We start from the raw sequence: 20,132 nt of genomic DNA, 5'->3' as shown, positions 1-20,132 counted from the left end.
CTGAGTAGCGATTGACTGGGTGACTCTAATAGGCCTTGTTGACCGATTAATACCGGTTTAGATAATCTACAAATTCAACTTATGAAAACTTAGCCAATTTCTGTATGCACAGGCTTGCTCCTGACTTTTCAGCTATGGGGTTTAAACCAGCAGAAGAAAATAGCTGCAACTGAACTTCAGGTATAATTAAAAAATTGAGTTAGCCGAACTAGTGCAAACCTTCGTGCTGTCAACAACAGATTTCATTTTAAGCCACACTTATCAGAGCCTACTGTAAGTCTCCAAGGAAGGGGTATTGACGCGCGCACGTATTAATTAAACGAACTGAAAGTGCCTTTAAGGCAGTTTTAGCTGAACGGGGTTAACCTCCCGCACAGACACTTCCCCAGAGTTAAACTGACCCTATGGTGACTGATTTTGCTTCCAAACTAGTGACGCGACCGCTCCTTCGGGCACCCCGCTGACAAGCGGGACGAGGAGCCGGCAGACAAAGGGGAAGCGCTGCCCGCGGCGGTCCCGCCTTTCCCAGCCGGCAAGATCGAGCCGCGCTCCCGTATAGCGGCTCACGCCCCCCCCCCCCCCACCCGCGGCCGGTGCACGCCCCGTCTCCAGGCCGGACAGGGTGCTCCGTGCCCCGCAGCCCTCCGGCGGGCCGCTCCCCCCCTCCAGCCGCCGGAGGGCTGAGCCGCCCCGCGGCGGCGGGGGCTCCGCGCCGGCCCCCGGGGACGCCGGCGCCGCGGCCTCCCCCTGCCGGCCTCGCCGCCGCGTGCATCCGGGGCTCCAGCCGGCTGGTGACGTCAGCGGTATAAAGGCCCGCAGCGCCTTTGTTCGCCCTCATTGCGCAGTTGCGGTTCGGCGCGAGCGGAGGTGAGTGCCGCCGGGCGAAGCTGAGCGGGCCCAGGGGCTCTGGGGAGGGGGAGAGCGGGGCCCCGCGGGGCGGCACTGGGCCGCGGAAGGTGGCGGCGCGGCGGAGGGCCCGGCCCGTGGGTGAGGGAGCTGTGTTCCGCGCGCCCGCCGCTGCGGGCCCGAGGTGAGGCGAGGCGAGGCGCGGCGGAGCCAGGCCTGCCTCCCTGCCCGCCTGGCCCTGCGTAGGTTGGAGGGAACAGTGCGGCTGTGGCGGGGCGGGGGGGGTGGGGGGTCCCAACCGCGTGAGGCGCGGTGGCCGCCATTTTAGGTGCGGGGGGTTCTGCTCGAGGACCCCCCGCGTGATCCTCCGCATCCCCGCGGAGGACGAAAGGAGGGCGGCGGCCGCGCCTGGAGGGCCGGGCGGATAGTTCAAAGCGGGGCTCGGGTTAGCCTCGAGGCGGTCGTTCGGCGCCGGGAGGGAGACGAGTCCTTGCCAAAGGTGGCCGCCATTTTGTGGAGGTGCCTGGAGACCGCGGAGGGTCTGACGCCCCCCCCCAACCTCCCCCGCCCCGTTCCCCGGCGCGGCGCGCGCCTTCGCTGGGTAGAGAGGGGGGCGGCCGCGCGCGCGCGCGCGCCGCGGCCTCCCGGGCGGCCCGTCCCCCGCCGGTCCCCTGCTTCCGGGGGGGGCTGCTTTGTCCCGGCTCTCGTTGTGTGCCGGGGAGCTGCGCAGGCCCTCCTTGCACGCTGCTGCGGGCTTTCCCGCCATCGGTAGGGCTGGAGGCAACCGGGTAATGTTCGTCCACAGGCACCAGGCGTTTTGCCAGGCGCTTCGAGGTTTTGCTTTGTCTAAGGCTTCTTTTTTTTTTTTTTTTAATTAAGTCCTCCCGCCTTGCCTTAGTCGTGGCTTTGCTGTGTAGAACTGCAGTGATGGTCTGGTATCTGTTCAGGCTGAAGCATTGTGTAGGCCAGGATTTTGGCGTACTCTCGATGTTCTTTAAATAATTGAAAGAATGAGTTTAATTTGGAATATTGTTTCAAGCTGACTTTAAAGTTAATATTTTGGTATTACTTTGACATGCTAAGTAAATTTCTTGAAATATCTATGGTAGGATTTAGATGCTAGGGTTACCATCGAGGCAAAAAGGCAGTAATCCTGAAGGACTTTTCATATTCACCAATACTACTTGATCTTAAGAGACTTCTCATCAGTGCTTTGTTCCACTCCTTTAAAGTTAACTTAATCTATTTGAAATAGACTATATAATGTGAAGAAGTAACTGAACGCAGTATTACTAGTTGCTTCAGTCTAAAAATTTTAATTTTATGTTCTTTATACCTCATACCTCTTAATTGTCATCTTGCTTAAGAAAATTTGTTTGTGCTTTTGAAGAAAGAAGTAATTTATACTCCATGAAGTGGTATGGAAGTCTCTGTTGCAGTCTGATGTTTTGTTAATAACAACCTTATGCTTTTAATAGGTCATTTGCGGAATCAAAATGGTTGAAGCAGATCGTCCTGGGAAACTGTTCATTGGGGGCCTGAACACAGAGACTAATGAAAAAGCCCTTGAGGCTGTATTCGGCAAATATGGACGCATTGTGGAAGGTAAAAAGAAAACCCTGTGATTTAAAATACTAAAAAATAAAAAGCAACAACATAGCTGTGATGACTTTTTTGGCATTGATCATCTGAAATGATGGTGCTTTCATGTCCTCTAAGAAGTTCTGAGCTTAAAAGGTTAAATAAAGGTTAAGTGTTAGTACCTAATTACAGGAAAGGGTAATGTGACTTTATTTCTGCAGTCCTTTTGATGAAAGACCGTGAAACCAACAAGTCCAGAGGATTTGCGTTTGTCACGTTTGAGAGTCCAGCAGATGCAAAAGATGCTGCCAGAGATATGAATGGAAAGGTAGGAATTAAGACCAATTATATGTTGCTGTTGCTACTGACCAGCAGTATTGATCTTTACAGTAAATTAACTAGTAATAAAAGTTGGAAAGACAATGAGTTAGAAGATCCTGGAGACAAGTCCTAATTTCAAGTTTGGCAAAATGTCTCTGTCTCCATGAGGCTCAAATCACTTTCTCCTGATTATGGATGTGACTGTAGAAAGTGAAGTCTGGCTGTCAGTTATAATCTTCTTTTTTATTTTTTTTCAGTTGGTGATGGAGGGCTTGTTAGTAGTCAGCTCTTCATTCTTGCATGTCTCCTATAGTGTTTTTATCATACTGGAATACAGTATTATGTAAATTACACTTCAGGGAAGTGGCTTACCTGAAAACTAAATGGTTCCCTTAACATGGGTTTAATGTGACTTCCCTACTTTGCTGGAGTGTTGATGTGCTATCTGGTGATCTGTAGATAACCTCCTACGTTTGTGAGTTGCATCATCAATCTACTTGGCATGTATGAGGAGCGTCTTGCCAGTTAATGTGAAATAGCTTTGCAGTTAGCCAGCAATTGAATTTGCTTGTTTACACCCTACAATGCAACAATATGACTTTTAACAGGAAATAAAAATTCAATGCATATGTAACATCTTTAAAAAGAAAAACTTAGGAATTTGGAGGAAAAGTTCTGAGATAAATACCAGCATAGTTTCTCAAAGGAATGCAGGCTATTGCAATCTGTGTCTGTTCTGGCATGTGTTTGAGAAGCTAGATGCAAGTTTGCAACTTAATGGTCAATATAGCTGCTTATTGTCATAGAGGTGCTGTCTCTTTAGGCAGTGAAAGACATCATCTCAGTTAACTTGAATTTCAGACTCTGGTGTTCAATGCATAATCTGAAAGGTTGTGTTAAGGTCGTGCTGCGTTGGCCTTTTTCTAAGTAGTGTCTCTGAGATGCCATTCATGTAAGGTGAAGAAGCTTCTACTGATTCTGATTAATTAACACTTGGGATTTTGATAGCTGTTTGTCTTGTTAGCGTAAGACATTGAAGTGAAAGAAAAATGTTAGTCATTGAAGTCAGTAAGTAAAGTGTAACATATTTGTACTTTGGGAGTAAGAAAATGAGCTTGCTGCAGTGTTCACAGTGAACACAAACATTAAAACTTCCTTATTTTGTGTTACAGCAGGCTTTCTGCTATGTGTACATAGTTTCTGGGTGCTTCAGGACAACCTCATGACAATTAGTATTACTTTCTTTGGAGACTTGCTTCCTTTTTAAACAAGTTCATAGTTTTTGCCAAGGCAGAGAGTGACAAGTCAGATAATGTCCTTTCTCTACCAGCCTAAACATCCTTAAAGGTGCTCCTTTTATTGAATTTTATTTCTCCATTGTGTAGTTTGCTACAGTTCTGAAGACTTGTTTACTGCAGTTCTTAAATACTGATTTCCTCTGAAGTAGTCATTACAGTGAACCCTCACATAAGGTAACTTCAAGCACCAGCAACTAATTGTCAGACTGAAAGGAGTTCAGTCACTAATCCTAAGTGTTTGTGGAGTGCAGCTTTCAAGTGAAAATCCGTCTGAAAATAATCACCAACTGTTCTGAATCTTGAATGTTGTGGCATGTGTTTGGTCACATTGGAAACATTTAGGAGAGTAATGCTTACTGAAGTAGCTAAATGAGATTGAATGTTTGTGGCTGAGGTAATGTCTACGTGTTCTGGAATGCACCATCTGCATCATTGTCAAGAAATGCTAGAAAATACTGCCTTGTGGATCATCATTCTCATGGTTTCTGTCTTCAACACTACAAATCTAAGAGTACGTTCATCTGCTTTGAAACTGGAACATAAAATAGTGTATGAAAAGAACATCCTCGCTTGGGATTCGGCCTAGAGTGACCTTTTTAACGTAAACCTTTAGGTGCTGTTGTGTATAGTTCCAGTTCTGTACTGGTCTAGCTTGGTTTGACCATGGATATGAAAGATGTGGAAGGAGTTCATGAGATAGTTTCTCATCCTCATCTTCAGAAAGCCTTCTGGACAATAAGTACTGCTTGTACCTCAAAGACTCTGCATTCTAGATCTGAGGAGGAGCAATGTTTGAGGCATGCTGTGGGAAGAGATTGTTACAAGTCAGAACTGGGAGCTTTTCATTCCATTTGGAAATGATGGATCGGAGCACTCATGAGAATTTCAGGCACTTAAGAAGAAGCAGCATAAGCACTGTGCAGACAATAGTTCAAGCAGTCTGTAAGAAGTTGACTTGTAGCCGGGGGAAGAGTTCTTCATCGCCAGTATGTTGCTCATTCTGTCATTCCAAAGGAATTCAAAGTTGCAGCCCATAGAAGAGGCCAATTTAGATAGATTCTGCAAGAGTGAATTTGCATTTGATTTTTTTGCTTTGCAAATGTTCATCAAAAACGTATATTCAATGTTTTACTCCTTTCTGGGTTGGGGGAAGGAAGGGGGTTAATTATATTTCATTCTAAAATGGGACAAGCATAGACTAGTCTAAGCTTGCTTGTTGAAGATTAATTTCAGTCCTGCAGAAAGAGGTCAGGAGATAATGATTTTGGAGTGGGGGTGGAGATTTTTTCACTTAAATTTCTTCTCTACAGAATTGGAACAATGTTAGTGTGTCTGAGCAGCACAGAAGAAATGTTAGAAGTACTTTATCATAGCAAATTACTAGTTGTCTTTAAGAAGAAGAACCTTAATTCATGGTAGTCAAGTCTACATCCTGATGTCATGAAGGGCAGATAATTATCTGGACACAAGCGTGAATATTCCAAGTCTGTAATGGTCATTCTGTGCAGTAGGCTGTTCTCATGATCTTTTGATTTTTAAGTCCTGAGGACAAAATGGATAATTAAAGGGAGGATATGACCTTAGAGGAAACATCCAGGACAAGCCAAAGATTTAGTTCCAGTGTAGACCTGCCAAGCCAGCTGGACTGTGTTAAGAGGTTGGAAGCAAATACTGTAATCCAAACAACAGTCTAAACTATACTCAGTGCTACTGAAGGTTGTCTTCCTCTAATCAACAGAAAGTGTTTCCAGTTCTTGGTGAAGAAGTGATACAATACATAGAAGCTCAGCCTGATAAGAAATGATCTTCAGTTCTTGAATATATTTGGTGAAAGGAAGCCCACTTGATGTGCCATGAAGGAACATACAGAAATGGTGGAGTCACTGCAGCATCAACAGTAAAATGATCCATTGGAGAGGAAATGCCTATGTGGCATTAGGTTGCAGTTTCATGCAAATTTCTGTAACAGTTTCTTCGGAATACTTGGTTTCTGCCCCACTCCCAAAATTTCCTAAATTTCATTCATCTCTTCTGTTGGAACGTTGAACAGGTTGCAGGACAGTTCTCTAATTCTGTTTGGTTACGGTTCCCTGGCTCACCTTGCAAAGCTTTATAGATTGTTCATTCCACATATAGGAGTTTTTATGATTGCCAATCTATTACTATCCTTAAATGACTCATATCTTAAATTACTTTCCTGCTTTTTAGCACCAAGGTGACTCCGCTTCATGGTGCCCATATCATGCTAAAAATGCTACTGTAACACTCTGAATCAAGGTTATAAACACCAGCTAAGAGTGTTCATGTTGGCAGGTGGTGCTTTGGGCTCATCGAAAAAAATTCCTTATTCTGAGATGGCTTGTGTGAGTTTTATCTGTTCAGTGAGAGAAGACCTTTCTTCTTTGAGCTAAGAACCTATAAAATGAAGTTGTCCCCTCTGCTTTAAAAATACAACAAACTTTGACAAGTATCTTGTGGTTAACAAAAGAGAAATAATCTTCTTGGACCTAATGAAAGGTCTTTTTGGACCTTAGGCATAGCTTTTTAAGACTGCTTGCATAAAGCAGTTTCAAAAGAAACCTAACTTTTGCCTAGGTAAGATGCGTAAGTGCAAGGCAGAAGGAAATAGGAGGAGAAATGATAAGGAAAACTGTACCTCCTACATAAAAAAGGGAAGAACTTGGACCTAGCATCCAGGTTTTCAGAACCCATGCTAGCACAGGGGGATGGTGGTTGGTTTCCAAACTTCAAACAAGCTGTCAAGAATCTGCCATGAAATTGAGGACAACAGTGGTCATGATGGCAAAGCTTAAGGCTTCAAGCCCACTGTTACTGTTTTGAGAAGGATGCCCGAGACAGATGAATGATAATGATGGCAAAATAATATGATACAAACTGAGAAGTTCCAGTGATTAGAGGTACTAATGCTCGCTCCTGGAATGTTTCAGCTTGTCATGTGAAAAGGCTTATTGAGGAACCTTCCATAAGTAAAATACTTTTATTAAGTCAAAGCCAAGACCAGTATGATTTTGCTAGTATTAATTTTTTTTCCTCACAATGGGTCAAATTGGACCTGTGGATATACACATGGATTTTTCGAACAGTAGCTACAACTACATATGGTGGCAGAATATGTGAGCTACTAAAGTGGATGATTTCAGAGAGGGCTAGATTTCAGTGGAGAACAAAAAAGATTCAGTACCTCAGTAAAATACTATCAGCAGTTGGGAGTAAGACATTACTAGCAATAGAAACCACTTCCTACCTGTATAATTCATTACTTGTCATAGCAGAGTTAAATATTTAACTGCTAAAAAAAGCAAATAAAACCATGTTTGCCAGGATAGATGTGCAGTAACCTAACTTCAGGAGAGCTTGTGATCTTGGCTCTGCTATAATTACCAAATGTGTGGTGTCTGAAAGATTATACAGAAATTTGATTAATCAGGTTGAGTTACTCAATATGTCTTACCACCTGCTCCTGTTTAAGGTATAATAGTTGGCTGCACAGTTCCTGTTATGGCAGGTTTATATTCCAGAAAAAGCTTCTACTTTTTTTTTTCCCCCTGCCAAAAAACCATACAACAAAACCCCCAAACAAACAAAAAAAACCCCAAAGCACCTCCACTCTGGAAAAGCAAGTGGTAGAGTAAATTGTGTCAGTCACCTTTTTTGAAAACCCAGCTTGAAACAGTAGAAAAGAGGGGTGAATTATCATACTCAGTCTGCTTTGTAGATGCTGAAATTACTCCTAAATACTTCAGTGATCACCGTTTTATCAGGACATCAAGAAAATGTACTAAACGGCCTCCCCATTGCCAGAAATCCCAACTGAAGCTAAGATACCTTCAGCTTAATCCTGTAACTACTGGTGCAGTCCTAGTTTGGTACAAAAGTCCGTGGCAATTGAAAGTAAATTGGAGATCATAAATCATGTTTCATTTACAGAATAAATGACATGGGGCTGCCGTAATCATTGGACGCTTGTGTTTTCACTGAAAGTCCTTTCTGATGCTGCTCTGTATTTTTTTTTTTTCATCAATACCACAAGAATGAAGTACTGTAGAAATTAGGCCCAACATGCTGCTGAGTACATGGGCACTAATACTGAAGACTGAAATCAGTTCTAGAGTTGCTCTAACTTTATAAAATGGAAGCCCTATAATAGTGAAGCAAGAGGGGCTTAATTTAAGAAATACAAACATGACTGAGCAGTAAGTAAAGCAGCTTCTTCTTTAGTCATTAGATGGGAAAGCAATTAAAGTGGAACAAGCAACCAAGCCATCCTTTGAAAGTGGTGGTAGGCGTGGGCCGCCACCCCCTCCACGAAGCAGAGGTCCTCCCAGGGGCCTTAGAGGTGGAAGAGGCGGAAGTGGCGCGAGAGGACCACCTTCAAGAGGGAGTCACTTGGGTATGTATTTACCTCTCTCATTATATACTTGGACAACATACAAGACAATCCCATTGGAAGATGACAATAATCCTACTGGAAAAAAAGTCAAACAGCCGAATAGTGCACTCCTTGTTCTTTATTAAAATGATGAAATATGATCTCGGCAGTTTAGTCAAATTTTTGGTTAGGCAAGTACACCTTAAGAAAAGGCTTTCAAATATGAAGATTCCCTTCTACAACTAACACTCCACTTGACTTTTGGCTGTGAAAGAAAAGCAAAACTCCTGCCCTGCACGTGAGAAAGGAAGCTTTCTGGTATTCAAGTTGAAAAAGTGATTCTCTTCCACCAGGGAAAGGGAACTGCCTTTCATTCTTACTAGCAAGAGCTCTAAACTTACTAAATTCTAGGAGTGATCCTTCCAGATCATAGTGGGAGTTAGGGAAGCTAAGCCTTGTTTGTTGTTATAAAACAGTGTGTTGAGTTGAAGCTTTCTGAAGTGGAAGGATAGTACATTACTTGATACTGGATATTCTTTAACTTAAGATATAGCTATTTATTCAGAGACTTCAGTATCAAAACAAAACTTGCTTAACAGAAAAAGCAAGCAGCACCTGAGGTATAACAGTAAAAGCTGTAATGCAGGAAAAAAAACCCTGGAAATAGTGAAAACTCCTGTCTTGAAGAGTCTGTGTAGTAGGTTCTACAGACTCTGTAGGGCCTCTGTTCCCTCTCTATGTAGGATCTTCTCTAGTACATCTTCCCAGGTGGCTCTTGTCTTCTGAGAACACTAACTTGTTGAGCATTAAAGCTGTGACTGATTACAGATAGCAGCTGTGTCTCCCTTGTGTCACACCCTGTGGCTTTTGGATAAGTTCTAAAAGATAGTTTTTGACAGGAATTTAGGCTGTGGAAAGTTAACTTGGTGGGCTCTCAATTCTGCCAGTAGCATCTAGTAGTGGCCAAAACACAGGAGAAGGCTTTGAGGTCTTATTTTAGAGGTTTACTGTTGATCACATAGTGGTAATAACAGCACATAGGTTATTGTAGTTCAGGCTTTAGGGGCATACAGGTGAATATCACAGAAATAACAATTTGGTTCATGGCTTATCCTTCTAGGGTCTTCTCGAGGGCCACTTCCCATGAAGAGAGGTCCACCTCCACGAAGTGGAGGCCCTCCACCTAAAAGATCTGCACCTTCAGGACCAGTGCGTAGCAGTAGTATGGGGGGAAGAGGTAAGGGCTTCATGAATTACTTTGTTGTTTAGCTGTAGCACCTTAGTCTTCCTTCAGGAACTGTTGCAAATCATTGATTCTAACTTAAATCTGCTGTGGGATAGTGTATTGTTTTTCTAATTTATCAGTTCGCTTCATAACAAGGTAATTTTGTAGCTGTTTGGAACAATTCGGTGTGATTTGATGATCGTGTTCCTTCTAGTGCAGCTTTAAAACTGTCCAAGCAGAAGTGTGAAGTATTACATATGTAGGCTACAGAGATACTTTTGAATAGCTATAAACAGTCTGGTAATACTTACTTGCCTTGAGGAGTCTTCTGTGTGGCTAAATGCTAATTAAGTTAAAAAATATGGACTGTTTCTCTTAAGCTCCTGTGTCACGTGGAAGAGACAGTTATGGTGGTCCTCCACGCAGAGAACCAATGCCATCACGAAGAGATGTCTACATGTCTCCAAGGGATGATGGCTATAGCACTAAAGACGGGTAAATTCTTTTTACTAATTTAGTTTGGCTTTTTTGTTGTTGTTCAGAGAAGGATTTTGATCCCTGATCTTTTGAGGTGTGACATATGGCTAACATATCAATTCTTGTTCTTTGTAGTTATTCAAGCAGAGATTATCCCAGTTCCAGGGATACACGGGACTATGCGCCACCTCCACGAGACTACGCATATCGTGATTATGGTCATTCCAGTTCACGTGATGAATACCCCTCTAGGGGATATAGGTACCTACTGTTGGATTTTTCTCCCTGTCATTTTATTCTTGCTGTGATCTTACTGATCTGTACTAAGTCTTAGTAGTCTTTCCTCCTATAGTGATCGTGATGGATACGGTGGTGGACGTGACCGAGACTACTCAGATCATCCAAGTGGAGGCTCCTACAGAGATTCATATGAGAGTTATGGTAAGAATCCATTTTGAGGATCATGTAGTAATCTGTACAGGTGTCATAAAATCTGACTTTTACTAGGTTGCTCGTGTTTTAGGGGAAAGTGGCACGCTTTTTTTTCCCCTACAGTGAAAGTGCAGTTGTTGGTTATCATTTGATCATCTTGTTAAATAAGCTATAAGCTAAAGAAGCAAAGTCTACAGTTCAGAATTGCAACTATCTCTGGAAAATATGGCTGAGTTTCTTCTCTAAAATAACAAGCTGTTCTGGAATACCCAGTAAAGAGCCTGCCTGAATAAACACCGTCTTCATTCCTTCAGAGTCCTTAAATCCACTCACTGCCTGATATGCAATCCCCACTTTAAATACCATTAATGTGGCAGATTATATTAAGAACATCTCAATACATACAAAAGAGTAGCAGTAAACATTTAAATACAGCAATTCTGTAAATTCAGATTGAAATTGTTATATATAACTTATGGTGTTGCCATATTACCTGACCATTGACCCTGCAGGTAACTCACGTAGTGCTCCACCTGCACGAGGGCCCCCGCCATCTTATGGTGGAAGCAGTCGATATGATGATTACGGCAGCACACGAGATGGATATGGAAGCCGAGAAAGTTACTCAAGCAGCAGAAGTGATGTCTACTCAAGTGGCCGTGATCGTGTTGGAAGACAAGACAGGGGTCTTCCCCCATCCATGGAAAGGGGCTATCCACCTCCTCGTGATTCTTACAGTAGTTCAAGCCGCGGAGCACCCAGAGGTGGTGGCCGTGGTGGAAGCAGATCCGATAGAGGTGGAGGCAGAAGCAGATACTAAAAACACTCTTAAAACTTTTGGACCAAGACAGATTACTTCTCAAAAAAATGAAAAGTGGAAGTTGTTCTATCTTTACTACCAGAGGACTACTAAAAGGAAAAGTTGTTTTTACCTTTTTTTATTGTTGCCTGTTAAGTTTTCCCCTCCATGACTTTTATGCTTTTGTGAGGAAAAGTTAAACCAATGTTTAATTTCATTTCAAAATTGTTAACATTTCTTTCAAAAAGCAAATGTTAAATGTATAAAACTTGAGCTGTGTACTAGTGTTGTAATTTTCAAAGTAAAGTTTCCCTGAAATGCGACACTTCCATCTGATTTTCCTCATGAATGGAACAAGCAGTTCTTAAGATCTTCCACACAACATCCAACCATCTAACATGGAGGTGGATTGTTCTACATGTTCAGCATCTCATTCTTAAACAAAGTATTGCTTGTGATTTGGAGGGTGGTGGGGATATTCCACACAAAGTTCAGTTGTGCCTAGAATTTGAAGTCACAGTGTTCCCAGTACAAAATGCCTTCAGATCCTTGTGTAAAGAAAAATAGAGGATATCATTCACTTAACCCGAAAAAACAAGTGGATAATACTATTTTCTGCCTTCCTACTGTTTCATGGGGAGTTTGAAAAGATCTCCCCTCCAAATAAATCATGTACATGTAAGTCAGCTACAGAATACTGTAAAAATAAAAAAAAATTTGACCAATTCCATCAAAGAAGCTGCAAAACGATGCTTACTCATACTGTTTCAAATTTTTGCAACTCTGTAGTGTTTCACTTTTAAAGGAACATCTTTGATTCCAAAGGAGAAAATAAGATAAGCAAAGAAGTCTTTCTCTCCAACTTCTCAAAGGCTTATGGCTTCATAAAAACAAGTGAATCTTTCAGCATTCCACAGCTGATTTAAAGCATCAAATGCCTGTGAAACAGCAAAGATGGTAAGCAAAGCAAACTAGTTTTTCAGTCTAAGTCAAAATTGAACCAAGTTATCTTCCTCTAGTACAGTAAGACAAGCTGCACGTCATGGCAATGGAAGTGCTGTCTAGATTTAAAAAAAAAAAAAGGAAAAGAAATACTCCAATACATTAGAAGTTCTCCAAATTCAACATTTCTTCTTGGATAAAAGCATTTATGGCACCAATTTTGAAACTAAAGACATAATGCAGCTCACTGTAGACAGAATATTGCCAAGTAGGGTTGGGAGGGGGTATTTTGTGCCCAGTATCTTTCAGTGAAGATGCTTAAAGAGGCTGCATATACTATATTTTAACAAAATTAAAGCCTTGTGAAATCAGGAATTGGTTTAGATTGACAAATATCAACTCGGCTATTGGGAGTTTGAAGCAAGCCATTGCAAACTTGACGTTTAGTTGGATGCCTGACTCTGTTTAGTTTGACACTGCGTTAGAGGGATATCTAGTACATGTGGCAGAACCTGTGGCAAGTTGTTATGACTCAGGTAAAGCCATGAAGTTCAAAAGATGCTCTTGAATATAATAGACGTGAAGACTTCCAACTAAAAAAAAAAAACCAAACCACAAACCCAAAAGCTTTGTACTACTGTGTAGTCCTCAGTAAATTTTGTCGTTCAACTTATGGATTTAACATGGCAGTGCACCATTGAAAAGGAATGAGAATCCATAAGCCATGCAACCTATCACTAAGCCATTCCAGTCCATTCCAAGCCAGTGAATCCTCCACCACTTAAAAGAGAAGTAGTAAAACTTGCAACAGAATAATCCACAAACCCAAGCTTGTGACTTTTTTGACATGGGGGGGGAAGCACTATAGGTTGACTCATGCTGTAAAATACACTTTTTTCAATTTGTTGTATCTTCTTTTGACTGCAGGGTGATACCTTCTAGAAGATACCACTGAAGTAATGCTGGTTCATCTGTGTTGATGGCAGAGATGAGTGGTGCCTGTACCAATACATAAGGTAAATGTTATACTAGTGTAATAGCTGAAAGGAGGATTTTTGGTTGCTTCTGTGTTTATAGATTTAGATGGACGTTATTCATGGCTAAATAATATTTTCAACATCCTGTTTGAATTTTGGAGGAGGAGGTTTAAGTAGGCTTTTTAATCCTACCAAGTTCGGAATGATAGTGAGAGACTTCTCATCTGCAGAAATTGGTCCAGTTTGGGTACGGCTGAACATAAAATATGATTACAAATGCACTTTAAATCATGCTGCAGAGAGTATTTAGTCTAGGAATCTTTATAAGACCAGACCATAAAAATCTGAATTGGATTAATAGATGTCAGTACAGACGTTTAATCTGTCTTGCTAAATGTAGAACATGCAATTTAATGATTATACTGAGTATAATCTTTGATTAGGAATTAATCTCTGCAGGGATCCTCGGATTAAATTGCAGACTTCCAGGTATCTCCAGAATGGTTTAAAACTTTGTAGGTCAGCTGTGTTTCATGACTGAAGCCTACCCTATTAAAATTATTTTTCAAGTAGATGTAGGAGCAGCTGTCTTCAGACTTTATGTGGAAGAGTGACCGTCTCTTCTGTTCCTCTGATAACTCACCAGGAAAAAAGGAAGTGATAGTGGCTGTCATACAGCTTTTCGGAAAACTTTTCTACTAAATAATTGTTACGTAAAAAAAAAGGAAATAAACTTCTAACGTGTGCAAAATCTGTTAAAATCTAGTGTAGAGTAAAGGATACGAACAAATCTCTTTTCCAAGGGAGGTATTTATGTAAGAAGCGTGTGTACTTTTTATGTCTTTTTTAAATTAGTTTTCAAGGTACTCTGTAAATGTAAGAATGTATTTTGCTGTTAGTTTCAAATACTGCTTTTGAGAACCAACTTTGAAATGGTGAAAAGAAAAAGCTGTAGTTGGTACAGTGTTGTTCATCTGACACGTGGTTACTGATTTCAGGGAATTTCCATCTTGTGTGACGGACAGGTTCTGTTGCGTACTGTGTGAAGTTTGTAGTCTCAGTTGGCTTACAATTTATTCTTCTTGGAGTCTCAGCAACAGCAACTATATAGCTGTGCAGTGCCTTTGTCAGAATATGCCAGTAATGTTTTGTAAATAGTCCTGATAAATTGCTGCTGTTACCTTGATAAAGAAGAAAAAACCACACTTTTATTTCAGGGTACTGGATTGTATTTCATATCAAATACAGAAGCATCATGAGTGTTTTCTGTTCTGAGTCAAAGGAAGCATATAGTTAAATGAAATAAAAGCTGCTACCTGATCAACTTTATTTCTCTGTCACTTGATAAAATTTCAACCAACAAAAAGTGTTACTTTGCTTATCTTTGCATTCTTTTTAAGCATGGCTTGAAATATTTAAATCACAAATCCTCCTGGAAAGGACACCATTTGAACTATAGGTATCTCTTTAAAGATTAAAAAACCTAACCTTTTTCATTAAAAAATCACTTTTCATTGAAAAATCACTAATGTCAGTACTATGGCACCAAAGCGGATTAGGGAAATATGTCTAAAAGTAAGCACTTCTCCCTCGTTCCCCAACCAACCTGCAAAACATGAGCAGGAGTCAATTTTTAAATTTATGGTTTGAGGCTGATCCAGATCATGAATCCTCTAATAAAGAGATGGAATACTGTCTTTTAATATGCAGCATCCTAGGTGACTTTCAAAAGTTTTGCCAAATCATTGTGTAGGTTGTGTCAGAATGTTTTCAACTTCTTTATATGTGTGCGCTTCAATTCTCTGTATTAGCTGGGAAAGCAGAAGGTTAATTACTCTTGGCAAGTGGAAAAGCTTGTCTCTCTTGGAAAAATAAAAGTGCTTTTTTCTCAGTTCACTAGATCTGTTTTGTCACTTACTGCTGGTAGTGGGCCATGTTGTAATTAATAAAGATATTCAAGATAAAAGCTCACTTTCTCAGCCTACTCTGCAGCTTATAAGCATTTCCAAATTCTTAACAGGTATGGTGTGAATGTTAATTGGGGAGCAGTAAATAGAACTTAACTCATGGTAGCAAAGGTAACACTAACTGTGTAAAAAATAAGGATGTAATTCTACCAATCAGCAAGCTGTTCGCCTTCTCTTGATCACAAGTTTTATTTAATTTATAGTACATCACTATTTACAGATCAGTACCAGTGCATGTGCCAGTTTATTACAGGGGTCCTGAGTATCATGCTGAGGTGGTCAAGAGCTAGTGGCATTTTGTGGTAGGCAGAGTTTGGAGGGGGAATACGCACAGGAATTACAGAGACTTTACTTAGTACTTGCTCTGGAGACAGTGTTGTACAAGGAGCGTGCATTAATACAAGTAGTCCTCAGATCATTTTGATTATTGTAGTTGGCTGTTGATGTATTTTCATACTGTTGGGACAAATTGAATATAATCCAAAAGCATGCAGCGTGTATATAAAAACAATCAACTGGAAGATTATTTAGCTTTTTTGTCTCGGTTTCTGAGAGCGTACTAACTTGCATTTCTTTTTTCAGTTGTGGTGACTAGAAGGCGGCAGTGCAGCAGTGGATATGCGTTGGAAAATCGAAGGATAACAAAACGCAACTGACAAAGCTTGGCTTTTGAGTGTGGTGTTACCCCCTATTTGTTCTAGAGGGTCGTGTTATCATTCAGGAGTTGCCTTTGAAAGCAGCACTACTAATCTCTTGGATATAAAAAAAATTCTCAGGTGGAAGTCAATTTCTGTCTGCCATAGCTAACATCTTCCAAGAGTCAAGAGTGAGCCTTCTTTTTAGTCAGTATACATGCTTCAGTAGCTTCTGCAGTAGGAAAATACTCCAGGGCTGCCCTTCAAATAGGGTGTTTCCATTCATGCTGAAAAAAAGACCAAGTTATATAAAAGTGAGTTTTAGTCCTCCAAAATACAGAGGACTACATTGTTACAAATTCTTCTTCACCAAGAAACCATGAAAAGTTCTACTATATTCTTATCTTAACAGTTTTATAATTGTGCAGGCCTTCTGGATGAAAGGAAGTGTTGATGTACTGAGATGGTATTAGTGATAAATCCCCAGAATAATTAAGTTTTCTTCTATGTGCTAGTTTCTTGCAAAACTCCAGACAGCACTGCATCTCTTGCAACAAGATGCTTTCTTCAAAACTTTGCCTTGGTTTTGATGCATTTTTATCTTACATATACATTGATGCGCCAGTGTAAGTGAGAAGAATCTTCAGGCGCCAGTATTTCATGTAGAAAACTAACTTCAGATTGACTGTAGTACTCAAACAGTCATGACTAAAAAAGTTTATATTGACTTCTGTGGTAGACATAAACTGATCTCATTTAAACAGCTAATGCTCAGTTTATAATGAGTAGCTAAAGAAGAAAAAGCATGCGTACCTTGTCTAGGGATTTAAAACTACCTTTGGGTTGTGGGATAAGAATAGCACTTAAAACTTCAGTTACGGACTGCAGATTCTAGGAGTAAGTCTGCCTGTATGTAGCAGATGGGTAGAATTGCAGTATTTCCCAGGGCTAATAAATTTACTGTTAAAAAAAGCATTACGGGTTTTGGTTTTTTTTTAATTAAAAAAAAAATACCTGTTAGTGACATTTGCGTGGTGAAAAGATTGCTAGTGTTACATACTGATGGATGTTCATTGTTACAAAGTGGTCTCGGAGAGTATCTTCTACAAGAAATAATAATATGCTGTAATATTAAGAGACTCCTTTTTCAGCAGTAGCTTATAGTCTGGGTACTGCTGTTTAGGCTGAACCAGATCATCCTAACTAAAATGTAATGCCAACATATGAGCTAACATACAAAAAAAGGTTGATACCTGCCTAAAATACTAAATCGTGAGAATGTGCTGCCGATGTAAATTGGCTCATGCGCTGACAAACTTCATCATTGAAAGTCACTAGTTTAAACATAAGGCATCAGTAGATTCTGCAGAAGAAAAATACTCCAGTATTGTTCTTTGTATTGGGTGTTTTCCCTCGATGCTGAAAAAAAGAGCCGGTGACATAAAAGCAAGTGAGGAGAATCACTGCAGCATGTTTTCTGAACATCTGAATGCTATTCTTAACTTGCTTCTGTTACCATGCTGTTGCTGATGTACATGCCATCAGAGTCCTTTGATAACTTGGTATAGCCCTCCCCCGCTTTTTATTTTTTAAACTGTGCTATATAGTCATCGGTGGTGTAAATCAGGCTGCAAATAAAATTCTATTTGTAACTTGGGGGTGGAGGTTGACATTGCAAGACATGATCGACAATTCATTTGATTTGTCCCTGTCAGCAAATAACTGAAGTTGAAGTCTTTTCCAAAGACAGACCAGAAACTGTTCCTTGCTTGGTGGCTATACATTCATACCCTGGCTTTGTCACCGAATTAATTTTTGTGTAGGGGTGGGTGAACAAAATGGAAGATTTTTAGATGGGTCCTTTCTGAAAGATGCGAGGTTGGCCTTGCTCATCAGAAATGCCTTAAATTTGAGGGTTTTCTGAATATGCTATGTCTCCAGGTCTTTCAAGCAGTTGGTAAGTGTTGGAGATGTGGGAAGTGTTTTCATTTAGTTGTGGTTGCAACCATTAACACCTGTTTGGCTGCAGCAGCTGCATGTGAAATAGTCATGAAACTAAACCTGCCTATCTACACAAAGGTTTGCTTTAGAAGAGGGAGTGGGTGAAGTACTCCTTGTGTATTCAGATTTGTAACACTGAGTTTAATGAAGCAGGTGTGTAATTTTCCCTGTGTTGAAATATTTCTCTTGCTCTTTACATCAGAAACTGGTATGTTCTGATGAAACGGCTGAAGTGGATGTCTTCCATGTACAGATGATTGTCCCCAGTAGATGAATGAGCGTTAGCAGTTGTGTCGCCTACTGCAGATTTGGAAAAAGAAAAAGCAGGCTACGAAAAGTGGAGACTGCAAGTACCGACTTCTACAAAATAGTGGTGTTCATGAGAACTGGAAGAAGGAAAAAAAACCTCTAAAGTTCTTGTAATTAGTCATAAATTTGAAGTGTTTTGCACATGTATAGATAGTTGTAGATGTACTTCACCAGATGGCAGTGAGTTTTGTAATTTAGCTTCAGCCAGCTTTATCATTCACACTGGCTGCAGCTATGTGATACTACTAGTATTTCCACACAACAGAGAACTGGAAGTCGTCCTTGCGTCCTCATAAAGGTCAAAGGTCTGTCTAACCCTAAAAAGGCAATTCTGATTTCTTACTGGTGGCTGTTAAGAATTATCCTTACGTAGGTCCTAGTACCAATCATAAGACCTGGAAAGTGGAGACACAAAGCCATGCATATTTATCATATATAATTTTTCCTCTTGCTGTTCTGTTTCTCCTGACCCTTTAAATTACTAGCCTAAGCAGTTTGAGAGCGCTGATGTCTTGAAAACAGTTGCTTCAAGTAACAGGGTTAGGAACTGGCTCAGAATATTGTCACCAAGCAATTCTGGTGTCTAGGATAATTTGTTCTTGTTCTATTGCTTCAATCCATGATGCTCCAACTTCTTTGGCATCCTAAACAAGAGTTGCTTCATTTTCCATCTGTTCTAGTGAAAGAACAGTTAAAAAGGAGAAGAAAATGGCAAGATGACTGGACTTTTCTAAATTGGTATGATCAATAGCGATGGTTACTACTGTCCCAGAACAGGGTGAAAAACTGATGCTACTCCATAGAATGGATCTTGAAGAGCTGGTGGAAAGGGACATTTTAATAGGAGTAGTAAAATAGTTGGGAAGTTTCATTCTTGGCTTTGGATGAGTTAAATTTACGAGCTTTTCTAAGTTACCCAGATGTTTGTTTTCAGAGATTATCACCTTCCAAAAAACCATTATGGATTATACGTGCACTACTTGTATAAAACAGTTGAAAAAACAAGTTTTTTCTGTATAAAGTGCATGATCAGAATTTATTTTCAAAAATCAGGCCTTGAAAATAGAAAACTACTATAAAGGGCAATTTTAATAACTAGGTTTGTGACATAAAGTTAAAAAATATTTATTTAAAGTTAGTGTGATATTTCCCACCCATCATCTTTAGTGTGAAGTTCAGTTTTAATGCTGCAAATAGTTCATTATTTACAGTACTAAAGACAAATTTACATTTATGTTTTTGGGTAATAGCCACAAGTTAAGACCAAGTTTACCAGATGATAGTATGCCAGCTGCCACATGGAGGAAGTCACTAGGCAAGATCTTTTTGGTGGAAAAAGTATCCACATAAAATGCTTCTATTTTCAATAATGTGGAAAATGTGTAGTTAAAGATCTGCTTTCACTGTCACTTTTTAAAGTAACAGCGCTAGAAACTTTTATTAAAAGTTTCTTACCTTTGAGTAACAGTACTTCTGGGTCTTAAGATTTGGTGAGTTTCTGTGCTGAGCGGAAAAAAAAAAAGTAGCTTCACGCTTGAGCTCGTCAAGCAGCAGCAGAGGCAGGAAGATGTAATCACGGATGTGGGTTCCAGCAAGCTGCTGCACAGGAGAACTGCGCTGGCGGCAGAACTCTCCACGATGAATCCAGAAGAACAAATTGTAACGTGGCTTATTTCATTAGGAGTTTTAAATTCCCCTAAGAAATTAGTAGATGATCCGGAGGAGTTCCTGAAAACTTCTCTGAAAGATGGAACTGTGCTTTGTAAACTCATTAATCGACTTCTTCCGGGATCTGCAGAAAAGGTAACTCTTCAAGATGTATTTTGCTAGCCTGAAACGGAGCACTGCTCAGTAAAATATTGTCCTTGTCATTTCGAGGTACAGATTTCTTTGGTAAGTAAGATGAGCAAGAAGTATCAGAAAGATGAATGT

The 20,132-nt window shown here is 40.5% G+C and overlaps 2 protein-coding genes and 1 non-coding gene across 5 annotated transcripts in view; all 3 read left to right on the top strand.

Moving 5' to 3' along the window:
• The first annotated feature begins 774 nt into the window (after positions 1-774).
• RBMX (RNA binding motif protein X-linked) lies at positions 775-11,692 on the top strand. Of its 2 annotated transcripts, none has more exons than XM_052813968.1 (9): positions 775-867; positions 2,325-2,451; positions 2,649-2,755; positions 8,286-8,457; positions 9,557-9,673; positions 10,042-10,156; positions 10,274-10,399; positions 10,491-10,579; positions 11,083-11,692. In XM_052813968.1, the coding sequence occupies exons 2-9, from the start codon at positions 2,343-2,345 to the stop codon at positions 11,388-11,390; spliced, it is 1,143 nt and encodes a 380-aa protein (XP_052669928.1). In that variant the 5' UTR covers positions 775-867; positions 2,325-2,342; the 3' UTR covers positions 11,391-11,692. The 2 variants fall into 2 exon arrangements, with proteins under 2 accessions (XP_052669928.1, XP_052669927.1); XM_052813967.1 differs by having other exon boundaries at positions 10,476-10,579.
• LOC128154086 (small nucleolar RNA SNORD61) lies at positions 2,506-2,578 on the top strand. The gene has a single exon (XR_008239240.1). It is a non-coding gene; the product is annotated as a small nucleolar RNA SNORD61 (small nucleolar RNA).
• An 8,007-nt stretch (positions 11,693-19,699) lies between the features above and the next one.
• Positions 19,700-20,132, top strand: part of ARHGEF6 (Rac/Cdc42 guanine nucleotide exchange factor 6) — a 41,275-nt gene continuing 40,842 nt past the window's right edge. The window contains exon 1 of one of the 2 annotated variants that reach the window (XM_052813964.1): positions 19,700-20,003. In XM_052813964.1, the coding sequence (XP_052669924.1) occupies positions 19,839-20,003 (165 nt within the window). In that variant the 5' untranslated portion in view covers positions 19,700-19,838. The remainder of the gene's footprint in view (positions 20,004-20,132) is intronic. The other variant, XM_052813963.1, reaches the window with a different exon arrangement.

Source organism: Harpia harpyja, chromosome 18, assembly GCF_026419915.1.
Source record: "Harpia harpyja isolate bHarHar1 chromosome 18, bHarHar1 primary haplotype, whole genome shotgun sequence".
NCBI lineage: Eukaryota > Metazoa > Chordata > Aves > Accipitriformes > Accipitridae > Harpia > Harpia harpyja.
Note: the sequence above shows the minus strand (reverse complement) of the source record. Positions and strands in the feature narration are given on the sequence as shown.

What these genes read in the sequence shown, in the direction of transcription:
- RBMX (XM_052813967.1), top strand. Translation starts at nt 2,343, where the DNA reads ATGGTTGAAGCAGATCGTCCTGGGAAACTGTTCATTGGGGGCCTGAAC. An exon ending in ATATGGACGCATTGTGGAAG is followed by an intron (nt 2,452 to 2,648) that starts GTAAAAAGAAAA and finishes TTATTTCTGCAG; the next exon opens with TCCTTTTGATGAAAGACCGT. An exon ending in AGATTCATATGAGAGTTATG is followed by an intron (nt 10,580 to 11,082) that starts GTAAGAATCCAT and finishes TTGACCCTGCAG; the next exon opens with GTAACTCACGTAGTGCTCCA.